Source organism: Strix aluco, chromosome 22, assembly GCF_031877795.1.
Source record: "Strix aluco isolate bStrAlu1 chromosome 22, bStrAlu1.hap1, whole genome shotgun sequence".
NCBI classification, from domain to species: domain Eukaryota; kingdom Metazoa; phylum Chordata; class Aves; order Strigiformes; family Strigidae; genus Strix; species Strix aluco.
The window spans coordinates 2,697,744-2,716,762 of NC_133952.1; the positions used below are offsets into that span (position 1 = coordinate 2,697,744).

The 19,019-nt window shown below is 39.7% G+C and overlaps 1 protein-coding gene across 4 annotated transcripts; it reads left to right on the forward strand.

Moving 5' to 3' along the window:
* The first annotated feature begins 285 nt into the window (after positions 1 to 285).
* Positions 286 to 18,186, forward strand: LOC141933633 (cyclin-dependent kinase 11B). 4 transcript variants are annotated; one of them, XM_074848447.1, is made up of 20 exons: positions 286 to 331; positions 1,016 to 1,145; positions 1,821 to 1,936; positions 2,471 to 2,595; positions 3,153 to 3,291; positions 3,866 to 3,996; positions 5,170 to 5,292; positions 6,458 to 6,553; positions 6,663 to 6,791; positions 7,697 to 7,762; positions 8,378 to 8,553; positions 9,290 to 9,380; positions 11,041 to 11,162; positions 11,499 to 11,604; positions 12,206 to 12,327; positions 13,332 to 13,439; positions 14,426 to 14,542; positions 14,803 to 14,951; positions 16,483 to 16,672; positions 17,718 to 18,186. In XM_074848447.1, the coding sequence occupies exons 2-20, from the start codon at positions 1,035 to 1,037 to the stop codon at positions 17,808 to 17,810; spliced, it is 2,310 nt and encodes a 769-aa protein (XP_074704548.1). In that variant the 5' UTR covers positions 286 to 331; positions 1,016 to 1,034; the 3' UTR covers positions 17,811 to 18,186. The 4 variants fall into 4 exon arrangements, with proteins under 4 accessions (XP_074704548.1, XP_074704549.1, XP_074704550.1 ...); XM_074848448.1 differs by having other exon boundaries at positions 8,384 to 8,553; XM_074848449.1 differs by lacking the exon at positions 5,170 to 5,292.
* Positions 18,187 to 19,019: the final 833 nt, after the last annotated feature.

Consider the following 19,019-nt stretch of genomic DNA (forward strand, 5'->3'; position numbering starts at 1 on the left):
AGTTATAAGGATGGTCCTAAAGAGTGACAGATGTGGTGATAGTTTCTCCTTTTCCGCCACCGCTGTGTAGGTTTGTTGTGGGTTGGTTTTTTTATTTAGTGGTGAACTAATGAACCGCCTTCCGCCGGCGGCAGGGCTGGTGCCGTGTAGGAAACGCGACGATTTGGCCGTTCCTGAGCGATTTTTGATCCTGGCCGGGCGCCCCGCCCCGCGGCTCCGGTCATGGCAGCGCCCTTCCGCCAGCGCCGGGACGCGTCATCAGCCGGCGGCGGCGGGCGGAAGTGACGTCTTTGTCCCGCGCTGCTCGTCCCAGTCTCCGGTAGCGGCGGCGGTGAGTGGGCCCGGCTCTCGGCGGGAGGCGCGGGGCCTCCTCTCCCTCACACACACCCACGGCCCCCCGGTTTCAGCGCGGCGGCGGGAGCGTGGCCGGTCCCTGCACCGCAGCGGTGTCGTCCCGGCCGCGGCGCGGGGCCGAACGGGAGCGGGGGAGAGGCCGCAGGTGGAACCGCTCTCTGAGGGGAAAACGGGCCTCGGCGGCGGGGCTGCCTTATCCCCACGGCCGCTAGCTCCGGGCACGCTCCGGCCCCGGGGTGTGCTCGGGGGCGAGGCTGAGCTGGGTCTGTGCGGTGGGAGCGGGCGGCGGCGGGTACAGGCCGTGACGGTGCCTGCCGAGAACGGCGGCTCTCGGCGCCCCTCCGGTACCGACGTTGTACGCGAGGGGCTGGTGCGTACCAGCCTCTGCAGCGTCCTCGGGGGTGAAACGCCAGACCCTGTTTAGAGACGGTGTCTTCATTTTACTCGAGCAGGTCTCCAAGTTGGTAGCAAAGGCTGTGTGTGTGCTTCTGGGCTTAAAGGGCACTTTTCTGCTTCAGCCTAAGTCAAGTCTCTCTTGGCTTTACTTGAAGATGGTATATTAAGCATTTCTCTTGTTATAAAAAGTCAAGGTAAAATAGACAGAGCTGTGTTGGACTGTTGTAGTTTGTGTAGGTTTCATTAACGTCGTGTTCTTTTGCAGAGGTTTTTTTTAAACTCAAATGGGTGATGAAAAGGATTCTTGGAAAGTGAAAACTTTAGATGAAATTCTTCAGGAAAAAAAACGAAGGAAGGAGCAAGAGGAGAAGGCAGAGATAAAACGTATGAAAAATGTAAGCTACCCTTTGGTATACAAGCATTTGTAATAAAAACTGAGGAGCTTCAGTGCCTATAGCTTCATTTTCTGATGAGAATAAGGCTTCTTGCCCTGTCAGTGGAATTCCTCTTATTCCGCTGTGCTCTTATGCATGTTTTGTGTGTGATCTCTAATTCTAAAGCTTGACAAAAATACGATGCTTTGCGAAGGTCTTACTGGATTTACGTTGTATTCTGTGCTTTGTTTCATAGTTACTGGTTAGAAAAGGTAAAGAAATTGGTGTGATTAACTGGAAGTTGCAGTTCAAGTAATTAAAAGATTTTCTAGAAGAATTGGTTTAAATAATTGTTCTTGAATAACTTTTCTGTTTCTATTTGGGGCTGTATAACTTTGTAAAAAAGTTTTTTTTTAAGAAAACCCACAATAGTTAATGGAATCCCTCTTAATCATTGCTTAATTTTCTCTAATTACATTGAATTTACAGAAGTTCAGCTATAATTGCAATCAAACTGCTTTTGGCTGCTTATAACTATGAAAACTCTGCTTTGTAAATTGGTGTACTGGTGTGACCTGTTGAAGATGGCTTTTAAGCCAGGAATGGAGGAGTTGAGTACTATTTAAATTTTTTTCATTTTGTGACATAAATATTAATTGCATTTTGGTTTTGCCCTTTCTTGTGTTTCTATCACAGTCAGATGATAGGGATTCAAAGCGGGATTCTCTTGAAGAGGGGGAGTTGAGAGATCATCGCATGGAAATAACAATCAGAAATTCACCTTACAGGAGGGAAGACTCTATGGAAGACAGGTAAGAGTAAGAGAATAACCTTGTTACTTTAGGAAGAGTTACTGAAATTAACCTTTAAAAGTACTGAGAAGAGGGTTTAAAAATATCTGAAGGGGAAAAGTTTTAACTTCTTTAGCATGCAGATGTGCCATCCCCTGTTCGTAGAATATGCCAGGGTATCTTTTTGAAGTACTGATTAAGGCTTGACCGTGTATCTTGTTCCCATTTTGGCCACTATCTAGTCGTAAAATATTTCGCTCAAGATGCAGTTGATGCAGGCCTGCTGAGTTCTCTTCAGTGCTTAATTCATCCTCAGTTTGCTTGTGTATTAAAAGTGCGCGTAGAATTATCACTTCTCATCTACATGATTATGATTTTCCGTAATGTACTGTTAATGTCTTGGTTCAGGGGTATTACGGAAATGAACTTTAATATAAATTAATAAACTAGGAAAAAATACATTATTTTCAAAATGGAGAAGAGAGGTAATAACACACAGTCTGTTTGACAGTACATGTAACCTTCCTGAGTTTATTAATTTGTCTTATATTTTAGAGGAGAAGAAGATGATTCCTTGGCTATAAAACCACCGCAGCAAATGTCACGGAAAGAAAAAACCCATCATAGAAAAGATGAGAAGAGGAAAGAGAAGCGTAGACATCGTAGTCATTCAGCAGAAGGTTGTTGTGACTACATTTGGATAATGTTTCTGGTAGCTTCCCAAGGTGAAGCCGAACAGGCACTATGTAGAGAGTAAATAACAATAACTACAAACTAAAGGAAACATGTCAGGTGGATAAGAAAAAGGAATTTAAGCTTGTATTATTTCTTTGATTATGTTTAATGCCCTTATGGGAATGACAGGGGTATATGTGTGTTTGAGAGGACAGTAATCGCTTTGGGACAGGAACATGGAGTCTCCTTTTACTGTTGAAGTCTATTAAGGTTCTGGCTTCACTGAGTGAGTACCTGACTGTAAAGGCAAAAAATATCCTTTCTGGAAACATTCATGTTGTATTCCCATTACTAACAGCCTTTTTCTGGTTTTAATGCAAGTATTTGTGCAAGATCTTGTAATCTTTTAACTTTTGAGATCAGGATTTTTCCATTAAGAAAATAACAGAGAATATGAAAATAGGTTACCTTAAGTTTCATCCTTTCTAGTTTTGCTTTTTAAAAATAGGAGTGCTAAATATTTTGAATAGTAACACTCCAAAATTAATTTTTGTTTGTTTAGGGAAACATGCCAGAGTGAAAGAGAAAGAACGGGAACATGAGCGTAGGAAGAGACATAGAGAAGAGCAGGATAAAGCCCGTCGTGAATGGGAAAGACAGAAACGGAGAGAAATGGCAAGGGAGCATTCCAGGAGGGAGAGGTACATCCATCCCTCCCTCCCCTGTGACAAATCAGCAGAGAGATGAACAGCTTCCTCCTCTAAATCGATCTCTAACCTTTCATTGCTCTGAAATGACAAACAAGTTCAGAGCAAAAGCTTGTAAGGTCTGATGCCAGTGCCAAGTTCCTGTGAATGTGTTGTCTAATGAAAATACCTTCTTGACTTTCATTACCTTTGTAAGTGGCTTCATTACAACAGATATTTCTAGGTGAATTCATTGCCAGTGTTTTACTGTAATGGAAAAAAAAAAAGCACGCACCAGATTTGCATACTATCAGGGGATTGATTAACTGAACTTGCTTCATTTCTGTTTAAATCTTGGTGAGGGTGCAGAAGCTCATGTGTTTTAGAGCTCATGGTCTTTGCCTCTGAAATGCTCTTTGTAAAGGATCAGATGAAAAGCCCCTTCTGTTTTTGACGGATACGCCATCGGTGGCATTGTTGCAATGAAACTGAATAGCCCTGTAGTTTGTTATAGCAAAACAGTTTTCCTTTACTTCATAAGCTGAATTTCTACTGAACTGTAATGTAACAAAAAATAATTATTTTCTAGAGATCGTTTGGAGCAACTTGAGCGAGAACGAGAGAGAAAAATCCGAGAGCAGCAAAAAGAACAAAGGGAGCAAAAAGAACGAGAAAGGCGAGCTGAAGAAAGACGTAAGGAACGGGAAGCCAGAAGAGAAGGTAGCTATCTCTGTATAAATGTTGTTTGGGCTTACTGTCTGCTGACACAATGGTGGAATGGAGGTATAGAAAGCATTTTTTACTTAGGTTAATGGCAGGATTTAAAAAAATTAAAGTGAGAGGGGGCCTTCTACGTGGGAGGGGAAAAAAATCTGTTAAGTTCTACATGGGGAAATAAAACAATGTCATATGCCTTAAATATCACGGCATATTGATTAGGCAGTAAGTCTTTCTTTGCCTCTCTCCATTAGTCTGGTTTCCTATAGGAACAAGATTTATGTAATTGGTGTTGTCTGCGTGTGTGTGTATCCGTCATGATCCCAGTCGCTTCTGAACTCTTTGGCTGAGTCTAACCCAATTCGATAGAGACTGAAGTCTCAAAATTAAGTGTTTGAAGGATTTGGGGAAATAAATTGCAAAGGGAGGGAGAGAGATCATATAAGTACTCCAACCATGAAAAAGGCTGTAGTGGGAGTCAAGTGGAAAAAATGTGATAACCGAGCAATTTTGGTTAACTTCTACACACAAACCCTCACTTTGCATAGCGTATCAGATACCTGCAATCTCAGTTCAGATCACTTTTGGTTAAAGGATCTCTGTTTGTCTTAGCTTTCAGAGGTAAAAATTAGAGCCTGTTCCTGTGACAGAGCTTGTTCAAGAGTAGCAGAAGCAGCCATATATATATATTGCTATTCTCTCTAGTTCAGCTCATACCGAACAGCTCCTTTTTGTGCTTGGTGTTTACGCTGGTATTGCTCAGTCTATCTAGCCTTTCATTTTAGTTATTTTTATTGCTCTAAATGTTCTGTCAGCTCCTTCTAAACCTTAGTTGGTTTTATTCTTTTATGTATCTTCCTGGTCTGTCCACTCCTCTCTGGCATTAACGCCTGAGTTTCAGGGTGTTACTGTGTAGTATATAGGGTATCTTGCTTCTGTTCTCAAGTATGGCAGCACCTTTCTCGAAGTAGTACAAACCCATATTTTACTGCGCATGAGGTAAATCATAGTCCTTTATTCTCCTAGATATAGTTAGGTTCCACTTCTGCTCCTCCCTGTTACCCTTTAGCTTGTAAGGAAAATGAAAAGTATGCAAAGAAGGTGGTTGTGGCAGACAGAAGTATCCTAATTAGGGCAGGGAGATGTAACAATTTCTTCCGCTTTTGTTTTCACTAGTTTCTGCACACCATAGAACAGTGAGGGAAGAATATGGAGACAAAGTAAAAATGAGACCCTGGAGTCGCAGCCCATTACGACAGCAAAGAGACAAGGTTGAGCAAGGAGATAGCAGGAAACCAGGTAGCGTTTGCCACTTTATAATGTCTTTGCCTGGGGGCTAGGAGAAGCTGTTCTTGCGTAGTGTTTAATTTTTAGCAGTAAACATAAAGCCCTGGTACTCTGTCAAAAGTATTGTCCACTTCAGCCACGGTGGCGTAACTCTGGAATATTCTTGAGTATGTACATGTGTACTGTTTTCTAAAAGCAATGCTGGTTTTGCAGGTAATTGTGCAAGTGACAAATTGATTGAATCTTTCCTTTTTAGTAGTAGGAGTAGTACTTTGCAAAGTAAGTTACTTCATTCAATGATGAACGAAGCAGCTGACTGAATTTTTAAAATTTTATAGTTTAATTCCCTTGCAGATTGAAAAGGGATTGTTTACACTAGCTCCAGTTGGATTTGCTGTTAGGAGCTAAGCTACCTTAAAAAATTACCTTACACAGGGATCAATATAGTTTAAGCATCACTGATATTGTCATCTTGTAGAAGAAGATAAATGCTTACGGCAGTATTTTAGTTGGATGGTGAATTTTGTTTTCTAAGCCAGAAGGTAGTCCTTCCGTGCCTAGAAGGTCCTAAGAGTAGAGAACTTGCACAATTGACATAAAAGTGTCTTTGGTTACAAAAGAAAAGCTCTGTGTCTCCTTGTTAATGTGTGTAGCTGTAAAAATAAGTGTAACTGTTTCAAGTAAGCTGATTGCAGAGTGTAATCAGCTGAAAGTCCAGGTGGAGGCAGGCAGGAAGTCCTCTGGAGCTGCTGCCTAATTGATCAACACTTACTCACAGTGGTCCAGAGGGACTGCAGTGAGCACTGATGGCAAACGCTGTATGTACACACGTTAGTGAGACTGTGTTGTGGTGATACTTGTTGCCATGTTACTTTTTTTCTTTTTAATTTTTTTTTAATTAATCTCAGAGGTGCTTAGGCATATATCACGTTTCAAAAACAAAAGGTCAGTATTCCATGGTTTTGGCTGTTGATCCCACACCACTGCAATTCAGAAAAGCTGTTTGTCTTTTGAGCAGAGTGTGTAATTTTTTTTTTAGTGCTCTGTATGTCCACCACAGAATGTTCAGCACCAATTTAATGGCCAGAGAAAGTAAAGTGGTTATTTGGGTATTCAGTCTTGTAAGTAAAGCGATACTCAGTCAACACCCTGTTTTTAATTTTCATGGTCTCATCAGTAAAAGAAGAGAAACCAGAAGAGAGGGACCCTCTTTCAGACTTGCAAGACATCAGTGACAGTGAGAGAAAAACCAGCTCAGCAGAGTCTTCATCAGGTAATTAAATGCAATTTATTAGATGTAATTAATTGTACGGCTGTCTGTTGAAGAGACACTTGTTGGAGTGTGTGCCTACTTAGTTATGTGTCTGATTATTCCTGAACAGAATCTGGATCGGGCTCGGAAGAAGAGGAGGAAGAGTCTAGCAGTGAAGGTTCTGAGGAAGAGGGAGAGGAAGAGGAGGAGGAAGAGGAGACGGGAAGCAATTCTGAGGAAGTGTCTGAGCAGTCAGCTGGTGAGTAACATAAAGCAGATCCTAAAACGGTGTGTTAAGATTTTTTTTGTTTCTCATTCTGTATTGTTTCATTTGAACATTTTCCTTTTCTCTTAGTCTAGGATAGGCTGAGACCTCACAGGTCAAGATAACTAAAAAGAAAAAAAACAAGTACAAGTCATATTCTATCCTTTTATATAGAGGTAATACCAATTATTCATCTAAGAAGCCAGATTAGAAAACTGAAAGCCTTTTTCATCTTCCTAAATGGTGTAAGGCTAACAGTTTATAAGTACTTTTGTAACGTAACAGATATTCTGTAGAGAACAATTCTGCACTTATTTGGGGGGTGGTGAAATACAAATGTCTCTGTCATTTTGAATTATTTTCAGTTGCAAATTTCAGATTTCTTTTCATGCCAGTACAAGTGAATGAACATAATAAAAAAGGTTTAGTAAAAAAGTCTGCTTACAGCCACTCTTGTAATTAATTAGTAAAGAAAAGGCACAAAAGCATGCTCTGATGGCTGGGTATTTTTCTTTAAAATCAATTAAAGTTTAAAATCAAAGTTTAAAATCAAGTTTAAACTTTAAAATCAATTACAGTTAATAAGTTAATAAGTTTCCTGACTTAAATTGTTCACCTGCCCTCATCCCTGAATTCCCAGATAACTGGTAAGAATTGTATTCCCTGTTGGAAGCTGAAAGGTGCAGTTTTTGCTGAGTTAGGGGGAGCATTTGCTTTCCAAGTGAAACAGAAGAGGTCACTAACTGGATAGTGACCTCACTAACGAGGCACTAACAAGGTCACTAACTAGATAGTGAAGAAGGCCTGGCGAGTTAGAAAAGCATTTCACTAGCTGTCTGCCTTACAGGGAACTACAGAAGTGTTGAGTTTATTCGGTTGAACTTGATTCTGTTTTGCAGAAGAGGTGAGCGAAGAGGAAATGAGTGAAGAGGAGGAACGGGAGAATGGAAACCACATCCCAGTTGGTACAATGCAAATAATGACTATTTAAAGAAGTGTTTGGCTGAATTTTTGCAGCCAAATAAATCTATTTCTACAAATATTTAAGAATATTTTAAATGTATTTCTTGTTGCAGTTTTGCCAGCATTCTGAAGCATTGTATATTTGGCATTTTGGGGCCATTCTCATGTCAAAATCAGAAATTCCTTGAAATCTGTTCCAAGGTCTATGTTTAGAGGGAATCAGGTCCTAGTCTAACGAGCTAATGCTTCCTTCCTTTTCATTTTGGGTCTCTTGTCCTGTCCTCTCATCAAAAAACCTTTGTGATCAGAATGAGATCTACTGGGTCAGTTTTCTCTTTCATTCTGGTAGCGTAAAGATTTATTTTTCTGACCTGCTGTGTTTAACTGCTGGAAATTGTATGTACATGACTGTAAACGAGTTCTTGAAAGCATCATCTCTGCGGAGAGGAGAAGTCAGGCTTCTCACTGATCTTTATTGTTACAGTAACTTAGGTTGCATAAGTTGCACGTGTATCCCGTGTGCAGCGATTGGTGTTTCACTACCCTTATTTGTCTAAAGCTGAACTTAATTGTTCCAAACGGCTCCCTCTTTCCATCACTGATTCTGACTTTTAAAGTTACAGAGTCGAGGTTTGACCGGGATTCAGCAGGAAGCGAAGTGGAAGAGGAGGAAGTAGGGGAGGGTACCCCTCATTCCAACGCGATGACGGAAGGAGACTATATCCCTGACTCGCCGGCCTCCTCCCCCATTGAACTGAAACAGGAGCTTCCAAAGTATCTTCCTGCGCTTCAGGTAGAGGATCACTGAACAGATGCTGGAGAATATCATGGGCAAATGGATTCCCCTAGCTGCTTTGTTAACATTATAAACACATATTTGTGCATTGGATAGTTTATGGGCAGAATTATGCCTTGCTGACTCAACATCACAAAATACACATTTCTGTGTGAAATATTGCTGTCTTTTTTTGAAAATAGGTGCATGGAGCAAAAATAAGATTGATCTTTTAGATGATAGATAAGAATGTAATAATACATTTGATACTCTGATATCTTGGTATTGCTATCTGAAAATAAATACTTGTGAGAGAAGGGTTCCTGTAACATGAATAGAAACTGATGGGTGGTTATTCTTTTTGTAGCTGACAGCAAAGTGTAGAAATATGAGAAAGCATATTTTTATTAACTGAACTATGTGAAAGCTATCAGTCTGAGGTGTGAGTTGCTGCCTTTGCCATTGTGGCAGAAATTTCAGTTTAATCTGTGCAAAAGTAATGAGTGAAGACTTAATGAAATTTAGTTAATCTACTAAAACACAGACTCTGTCCAGGATTCCTTTAGAGATCCAAGTAAAAATAAACCCCAAAGATTGATTTCTCACAAGGTGTAGCCGTACTGTTGAATTCTCTTGGTAAATTTTAACTATTCTTGTGAAGTTGCTGAAGTTTGCCGTATGTCGTCTTAAAAAAACCAAACAAAACCCTCCCTCAGATGCTGGAGGAGTAAATGTTGTCCATCTGTTTTTTCAGGGATGTCGTAGCGTGGAGGAATTTCAGTGTTTGAACAGGATTGAAGAAGGAACATACGGTGTAGTGTACAGAGCAAAAGACAAGAAGACTGGTTAGTATAATTAATAATATAAATAATATTAATATATAAATAAACCAGTTATTATCTTCATGGTATTTAGGGCTGCAGTTGTATGGAAATTACGGTTCTGCATTTTTGATTGATGAACAAAATCTGTCTAAAATACTGTCTTCTTTCTCAAGAATAATTATGCTTTTTAATAGAGTGTGGACTTTGACATAAGGGCTTCACTTGCAGCTCTTTGAGTTCAGAAGTAATCTCTGTATTGGCCACAATGGTGTAGAACAATTAACACAATTTCAGGTTCTGGCTCGAAAGGCAGTTACTTCTGGCTTGAGATCTGCTGTAGGTAGTTACCAGGTTGGAAGTTTTTAAACTTTATTATCAGCATTCCACCAGGCGTCACTGTGAGTGCAGTGACCCAGTGGAGAGTTAATAAAAGCAGAGGTCGGTGTGCAGTGAGTGTATGCTGCAGTATTTTGTTGTAGAAAGATATTTCACTCTTTCATCTTTAAAGCTCCCTCTCAAAAACCCACTTCTTGTGTATATAAGTGGATTTATATTTTTAAAAGTCAGTCTCTGCTTATCTGGTTTGTAATGGCAAGCGTCTTGAAGAAATTACTGCATTTCCTATGAAAGGTGCAAGAGCCAACCATCCAGTCGTTTATATGTTCCTCTTCCACGGTGATTCCTCAAGGGAAAGAAATATTTGCTTTGATAATTGAACAAAAATAGTGGTATTAGTGCAGCACTTCTTTTCCTGGAAAAAGATAATGCACAGCAGGATACGATCTGCTCTTCTGGCCTCGGTTTGCCTGTAGTGTTGCCATCGCTGGTGATACGTTACTTTCTATCAAGCTGGTCATTTACAAGGGGAATTGTGGCACAGTAAATTAAATATCTGCGGTTTTAAATAGAGTTGGCAGATGGAGAAGAGAGCTTGTGAAAAGAACTATGTTACAAAGCAGACCTGGACAGAAATTAGGGTTATTCTCAGGTTCCAACTAACAAGCTGTGATATCAGTGACAGGTTGAAATTCGGGATGACTGGGTTCCTCTGTTTGTTTTAGAATAATGTGATCATTTGGGGAGTGGAAGTATACAGCTGGCATTGTGGTTTCTCTGACTGCACTTATTTTCTGGACAACTACCATGAGCTCGCTTTTCTCTTCCTTTTCTGTCTTGAGGTCTGCTCTGAGACTGACATAACTGTTATTTTCCACAATATCATGTTAAAACCAGATGTATTTAAATAATACACTTCAATAATGTTTTGAGTAGCACCTTGGTTTCAAGTTGGGTCTTTAAACAGAGGGAAACTGCATTTGAGGCATTTCTGTCTGCTGTCTTATCTTCCTAACTTATGGTGAGGAGTTTAGAGTTAAATACACTTTTTCCTTATTTTCTTTCCCAGTGAGTTATACTGGAATACACTAAAATCCATGCTGCAGGTTTTGGACTGTTGTTTTGGATTTATTCTTTAAACTTGGCAATCTTTTGGTGGTGGGTTTTTTTGGTTTTAGTTTCCTAATGTGAGCTTGACTCTGCTTCTTGGTCCAACATCATGTCTTGAGTAACGGTTTCATTCAAACAAATTAAATTAGTGCCAGAACACTGGGGGACCTCTTAACGTGTATTTTGTTAGCTACATGATGGGAAATCCACATTAATAATTCTGGTTTCTCTGCAGATGAAATTGTGGCTCTGAAGCGACTGAAAATGGAAAAGGAAAAGGAAGGCTTTCCCATTACTTCTCTGAGAGAAATAAATACTATTCTGAAAGCACAACATCCAAATATTGTCACTGTCAGAGTAAGGCCACAATCTTCTATTTCAAAAGTATTTTTGTTCTTGAAATATTCCCTCTTGGCTTTTAAAATGCCTTATAAAAACGTTAACATTTATAGCAGAGATTGTTTCTGTAAACAGTTGTATACGACCCATAAACTATATGGACATTACTTGTCTCTGCATAATCTGATTTTTTGCAAAAATGAGCTGGGGGTTTTTTCATAGAAAGATACATTTTCTATGGATTTTACCAATGGCAGATGCCATTTATCCTCTTGCCAGTAAATTTCTAAATTAATTTCTGCGTGCTTTTTAAATACTGTGTGCTTGTTTTGATAATTTGTTTCTGTGTTTTAGGAGATCGTTGTTGGCAGTAATATGGATAAAATCTATATTGTAATGAACTATGTAGAACATGATCTCAAGAGTCTGATGGAAACAATGAAGCAGCCGTTTCTACCAGGTACTGTTTGCTGTAGTCTCCTGTAATTCTCAAAAACTGGCCAACACAAACCTCAGCGTCTTTGGGCTGTACTGACATCAGAGAACTGGCTTTGTACGGTGACGTGTATTGCCTTGGAATGTCCTATGAGTGTTCTTTGGAACAGGGACTTCATTGCTTGCTCTGTTTGGTCTGATTTTATCGATTTTTAGTTAAGATAGGATCATAGGCTGGGAGTGCTGATATTCATAGTGATATTTGGCTGAGTAATCCAGTTTGCTTGCTCAGGGTGAGTGGAGGTTCAGATGTGAAATCAGGGAGTTTCCCCTGTGCTAAACCAGAAAAGAACACTGGGTTTTGATTTTGGCCACTTCCAGTGGTTTTGAGGCATTAATTTCTGAGCATTATTTGGATGCACTCCAGCTATCCAAATTAATTTTGCTTTATTGGCAGCTCTGTGGGTTTAACTGCTCTTGTTCTGTGACATATTTTTATGGTGCAGTCTATACTGTGCTTTTAACTTGACATTCATTTTTTTCCCCTGCCTCCTTCCCTCTTCTTCAGACAAAAAAAAAAAAAAGACAGATTTATTTTCTTAAATACATTTGGCTTCTTATTTCAGGTGAAGTGAAAACCTTGATGATTCAGTTACTGCGAGGAGTCAAGCATCTTCACGACAACTGGATACTTCACCGAGACTTGAAAACTTCCAACCTGTTGCTCAGTCATTCAGGCATTTTAAAAGTAAGAATTACATAAAATGTACCACGCTTAGGAAAAGGCTTGTTTTGCAGAATTACGCTGCATTATGGCTATGTCAAGAGCTAGATGGAATGTTTTTCATTAATCTTTAAGAGGTGTGAGGTGTGGCTTGTAAAACATACAGTTGCAAAAGAGTGAACTAAAGAGACTGCCTTGCCACAGCGGTAAGATTTATGCTAGGATGTGACAAATTTAAGATTTAAGCACGGTCTAGTGAACACCGAATTCTTTGTAGCATGATTAGAAGTCCGACTGGTGTTCTCTTCCCGACGATGCAGCGTACTGCATGCGTGATAGCATCATTTACTTTTTCTGTATCAGCATCGTTGTGTTTGAACTGGGGTTGCTTTTTCAACTTGAGAGATTGTGAGGCTTAATAAAGAATATAAATGTCTCAGTGCTGAACTGTACAGTTACTGGTGGGGATGGAGATTCTCGTTAACAAAGAAAAAGTCTTCCAAAATTGCACACTTTAAAAACTTATCTAACCTTTCACTGACATCTTACAAAAATCTAAGAGAAAAGCAGTGCCAAGATCAGATAAGAGCATTTAAATAATAAATAATAAGATCAGATAAGAACATTTAAACTTTTACTTCTAAATTTTAGATGCCAATTGTATAATTGCCATTATTTACATGTTACAGCTGTTCGTGTTGTTAAGCCTTTCCCTTTCTTGGGGAAACTGGACTTTGAAAATTTTTGTTCTTGCTTGCAAAGTTGAAGTCAGCATCAGTTGTTTGGTTTTGTTTTCCCCCTGCCACGTAAGCTTTCTGTCAAGGTGATCAACAACAGGAACTCTTGGCCTCAGGAAGGGACACACGTTTTTTCCCTTCAGAGGAAAAAGTCAAGGCCTATGAGAAACGGTGTATTCTGTGGCTGTTTTTGAAGGCTGGGAGCCATGCAATAGCCAACGTGGCCAACACATACACAGTGAACAGTGTGGTCAGTGTTGGAAATATTGCTGATTACCAGTTTTCATTTAGGTTGGAGATTTTGGACTAGCCCGAGAATATGGATCTCCGCTGAAGCCTTACACGCCAGTTGTTGTGACGCTTTGGTACAGGGCTCCAGAGTTGTTGCTTGGAGCTAAGGTATGTTTCTCTTTGTTCCTCTGGCTGCTAGAGGAATGACTCTTCAGACTAACTTTATTTTATAATTTATGAACAAAGTATGAGTGTGCTTGATTCTTTATATTGATTTAGAGGTGGAAATTCTGAATCTTCAGTATTATTTTTTCCTAATAACACAGCTAAAAAGGTTCCATCTTCCACAGACAGAAGGTGGGTGGGTGACAGGTTGAGGTTTTTCACCCTTAGAATGCTGATGTGGTAGTGCTGCTGAACTTCTCAGGGATTGGTGCAAACTGTCACTGTCATCTTAGCGGCTGAATTTTTTTTTTTTAAACCTTAGTCTAAAATTTGTGACATCTGAGAGCAGAACAAGGTACTGGCAACATTTGGCAGCGTTCCCCACTGATGACCTGTTTCACAACTGAAGTCTGGATGAAATCAGTAGGGTTCTGTAGGGCTTCAGTGACAAGAACCGTGCCAGAAAAAAATGCTGCACTACCACCAAAAAAAATGGGTGCAAATGTAAAAGAAGCCCTGTGCTACCTTTCAAAGCTGTTTTTGTAGTAGGAGAAATGGCTCCATTTAAGAGAGGAGGCAGGTTTTGAGCCCATAACCTGAGACTGCTGTTGTGGCAAAATAAGGGCCAAGGATCAGTGTGAAAGAGAGGACAAGTTCGAATGCTTTGCGAGTTGTGATGGTCCGTTTGTGAGCGAAAAAGAAAGGCAGCATTGTGGAGACTTGCCCGTTTCATCCTGAACTGTTTGTGTATATGGGTATTTCATAAGTTACAGTAAACTTTTAAATAAATACAGTTGAGACCTGTGCCTTGGGTTTGTATGATTGTATCTGTTCTGTTCAGAGTGGTAGAATCCTTAAAAAAAAAAAAAAAAAAAAAAAGCAACACACTAAACAACCCTAAATAAAACCCTAAACTAAAACAACTACCCACCCCCACCCCCAAAACAACTCACTGATTTTATAAGGTATAATATGTTCCTTCTTTTCAGGAATATTCAACAGCGATAGACATGTGGTCGGTAGGGTGCATATTTGGAGAGCTGTTAACGCAGAAACCGCTGTTCCCAGGGAAGTCAGAAATCGACCAGATTAACAAAGTTTTTAAGGTAACGTTGACTGGTTTTAGGGACAAGTACATTAAGAGTAGTAAGAAATGAAAAGTGCTTGTTTCTCTTTGACAGAGATTCAATCTTAATAAAAGGCTCATTGCTCTGATTCTTGTTTTACAATATTTACAGTAGGCGAAGACCATGGTTTGTGTTTTGTCTGTTTGTGGGGATACTCACCAACTCCTCTAGCTACATATGAATAAGTAGAAGGGTTGCACTTTAGAATGAGTTTATAAAGGAGATGCTTTAATTTACAGGATCTGGGTACTCCAAGTGAAAAGATCTGGCCTGGTTACAATGAGCTGCCAGCAGTAAAGAAGATGACGTTCACAGAATATCCCTACAACAACCTACGCAAGAGATTTGGAGCGCTGCTCTCTGACCAGGGGTTTGATCTGATGAACAAGTAAGTGCCAGCTTCTGGGGTGTCCTTGGCAGAAGGTGTTCATGTGCTGGGACAGTGGTGGAAGCACGGTATTTCCGTGCATTTAACCTTGTCAGAACGTGCTGATGCATTTGCAGTTTGTCTGTGACGTTCCTTGCAACGCTATTCCCCGCTCTCTCTCAACAGCTTTATTCAGTGTACCATGCTCTTAACACCTGCTGTTAAACCTCAGTCCAAGATTATTCTTGCACTTATATCCTAGAAGAACAATGTAGAAAAATGTTTTAGTAGTAGTTTTAGCTCATTGATGTCATGTTTAATTATGTGGTGAGTCAGCTATCACGCACTCTGCTGATGGATTCTATTAAAACAATTAAATTACAATTGAAAAAAGGGAAAAAGGCAGTATATTCTAGAGATCATATTAAAGAATTAGGAAAATAGCAATCAAAAACTAGATTTTTGAGGTTCGGGAGTTCTGTCACATCTGATCTGGCAGTTCTTTTAACTAACTACTGGTGCATTCTGATTGCATTCAGGTTCATTTTTCTTTAGAAGGTTGACAATGGCTTGAGAGATTCTTGGTCCCTCTCCCTCCTCTGATATACCCTTCAAATTTCATGACATGTAGTAGTGAAAATGATTGAGTTTCAGATCTTACTTAGGACTTGTCTCTATTTAAAAAAAAATTGAAAAAAACTACTCTTTTTTTAAAAAGTGGGCTTTTCGGTCTTTCCCATTTTTAAGAATTATGCTGCTCCAGGTTTTAGAATGAGTTGTGAATAATTTATTGGAAGTTAAATAACCTTTCAGAAGGTGCAAGCACAGCTTGTCTTAATAAAGATAGATATCACATCAGTGTCATCTACCTCATAATTGCTTTGGTTATGACAGGACTATGTCTTCATTATATTCATGGGTAAGAAGGACAATGTTATAGTCTTCCTGTGGGGCTGGAACTCGCAGAAGCACACGAGTAAGTGCACATAAGTCAGTGGAACTCATTACATGTGCAGATCTTGGATATAGAAGTGTTTATGTAGGGCCAAACACTGGTAGGGTGAATAGCACAGTGAAACATGTTTCTGTATTGCCAAAGGTTTGTTAAGTTACACTATATTACAATATTTTGTGGTGTATCAATATAATCTCAGTTGTCTTCTCTAAAAGACAAAGCAGCATGGTAAAATACTTTAGTTGAACCATCCTGGATCCTCTTTGAGCTGTACCTGACTACCCATAGGTTCTGAGGTGTCTAACAATTTATACCTCTGTAAACAGATCCCTACAAAAGCTACTTTTGATATGTAGTTCCAGCTGCTGTTCCATTAATTATAGGTTCACATAGGAAAGCATGCTTTTAAAATCAGCTAGCTACGTTAGATCGCCCTGTGCCAGCAATCATATCCGTTAATAGAATTCTGTGTTGAAAATCAGAAAATTCTACATCGTGTTGCTGAAGAACTTACAACTTTGGGGCTAAAATTTTTATTTTTTCTACCCTTCTGTCTCTCTTCTTCCCTATTTCGTTGTCTTCCTGAATTCTTCTCAGCTTTTTGACGTACTACCCAGCCAGAAGAATTACTGCCGAAGATGGTTTGAAGCATGAGTATTTCCGAGAGACTCCCCTTCCTATTGACCCCTCCATGTTTCCCACCTGGCCAGCAAAAAGTGAACAACAAAGGGTAAAACGCGGCACCAGCCCCCGACCACCGGAGGGAGGCCTCGGGTACAGTCAGTTGGTAAGTGCAGCAGGGCCAGGCTGATCTCCTCACACTGGTCCAAATCCTCATTTTGGAAAAGTTCACGGGGGCTGCATTTTGTTAATCTTCTGGGGCTTGGGATCCTCGCACTCACCTCTGCTTGCATGAAAAAGACTCTACAGCAGTCCTGCTTTGCTCCTGTTCCTTTGCAAAGGGCAGGTCCCATTACTGTTGTATTCACAGAATCTTTATTTCAGTACGTACCCTGAGAAAAAAATGATGCCTGGTTTTATCACAGGGCAGAACATTTTTTTCTTTTGAAAGTGTATGTTGTTTAACACTTTCAACTAAGCTTTCAAAGCTGCGAATTTGTTTTTGAACAAAATCCAAAGCCTGGTGAGTTACGCATATCTTGTGGATAGAAACAGTCTCCTTTCTCCAATATTTGGAGAAGAATTAAGAAAAGGCAAGGCTGGCGTTCTTTCTGTCTGGGGACTATGCTGCCCATTTTGAGAAAAGCTGGCTCAAGAAGATGCCCTTGTAAGTACGGCATGCTGCAGTGCCTTAATTATGTCAACTTTCTATTACTTTTTATTGCATCCATTACTTTTTATTACATCTGTGTCTCAGCATGGATGAAGGGGCACTGTACAGTTATCGTGCCCAATTTAACAGATGAAGTAGCCTTAAAAGTTTATTGAACCTTTGTTTTTTTAGGGTATAAAAATTGACATGGAGGGTATGCAGAGTGTTTCATCAGATTCTGAGTTAAGTGTAGTTCGCACTTATTTATACCGTGTGTTCACAGATTTTTTCCATCTTTCACATGTGCAGTCAAAAGTAGGTATAGAAAGGAGGAATACACTTGAGATGCCTATAGAAAGAGAACTTCTGAAATAGCAATGTTTAAACATCAGGAATAACACTCTGCATTGTCTTTAGGTATGATGCCACTAAATCAAACATTTCTTTCCCATCTCCTAGAAATACTTTATTTTTTTTGTTGTTTATATTTTTGTGTTGGAGAGGTAAATACATCTGCACAGACACTTACTGATAAATGAATTGTGATTGGTTTTCACAGGGTGATGATGATCTGAAAGACACGGGTTTTCATCTGACCACCACAAATCAAGGAGCATCTGCTGCAGGACCTGGTTTCAGCCTCAAGTTTTAAACTCAACATGAAAGAGGGGAGGAAAAAGAAAAAAAAACCAAACCACAAAACTGTTCATGTGAGTGGATTTCTGAGTGCCCCAGTTCTGTTCTTCACATCAGGGAGACTAGATGTTTTTCACAGGGAAAAAGTCAGATGGCATCACAGATTCAAAGGCCCTTGCTGGGTGTGGAGTATAACAACTGCTGCATTCCATTAGAGGACTGGAATTAACCTGAAACGCCAAGGATCGTTACAAAATTTGACAAAGGAAAACTTGAAGTACAATCCTGGAACAGTTTCTGTTATATTTTTAGTTTTTTTCACTGGGTTTGTTTTGGTTTTGTTTTTTTCCCTTGTAAATTTGTAGAATTAAAATACATTTTTAATTGTTTAACAGTGTGAAGGATTTTGTTTCTTCACATGCAGCAAACTTGGATGTTGGTGGCATTAAGTCTTCTAGAGTGGAAACTTTTTCCCCTGCTGCCCCCAGGTCTGTGCTGACACTATTACAGCATATTGTCAGCCTGGGCAAACAACTTTTTTTTTTTTTTTTTTTTTTAAAGTAAATTGTATGTGTCTGAATATAGTTAGGGCAAAAAAACAACAGTTCTGAGGTTTCTTTCCTGTTGTGTGCCTTGGAATGAGCTAGGCTGGGTTGGGCTCAATACTCAATGTTTTTGGGTGACTACTGAGCTGAACACTGCTGTGTTGTATACATGTATTTACAATGGCACTGGTGCAAAAGTATTGTTTTATAAATCAAAAAGATTTAATATGGAGACTTGAAACTTTATTTTCTAGAGAAAGTTCTTTTAAATATGCCCTTTTTTTATAAAAAGAGCAGATTAGCTCTCCTGATTGTATAATGCCATATTCCAGTCCCTTCTCACAAGGTGAAAGACCAGAGGAGCCATGTTGGAATATCCCATCCTTTGAGTCTCAGCTGTAACACTCATTCTTTTCTGGGAACGGGAAGATTTGGGAAATTCGGGGGTGTTCAGGCAGTCAGAACTGGGCACCAGGCCAGTAAAAGGATTAACTTAAATTATAAACATTCTATCCATTTATGTTAAGAGTTTTCTGGGTAAAAGGCCTTGGAACTGGAATGTACTGGAATTGTGGTAAATTTTGAAACCAGTAGGGTGGGTTTTTTTCTGTGGAGGAATGCAGAACTATTTACTCTTTAGGCCTGATGGCTTGCCTCCTACTGAAGGACAAACAGTTCTA

What these genes read in the sequence shown, in the direction of transcription:
- LOC141933633 (XM_074848447.1), top strand. Translation starts at nt 1,035, where the DNA reads ATGGGTGATGAAAAGGATTCTTGGAAAGTGAAAACTTTAGATGAAATT. An exon ending in AGGAGATAGCAGGAAACCAG is followed by an intron (nt 5,293 to 6,457) that starts GTAGCGTTTGCC and finishes TGGTCTCATCAG; the next exon opens with TAAAAGAAGAGAAACCAGAA. An exon ending in GGGTTTGATCTGATGAACAA is followed by an intron (nt 14,952 to 16,482) that starts GTAAGTGCCAGC and finishes AATTCTTCTCAG; the next exon opens with CTTTTTGACGTACTACCCAG.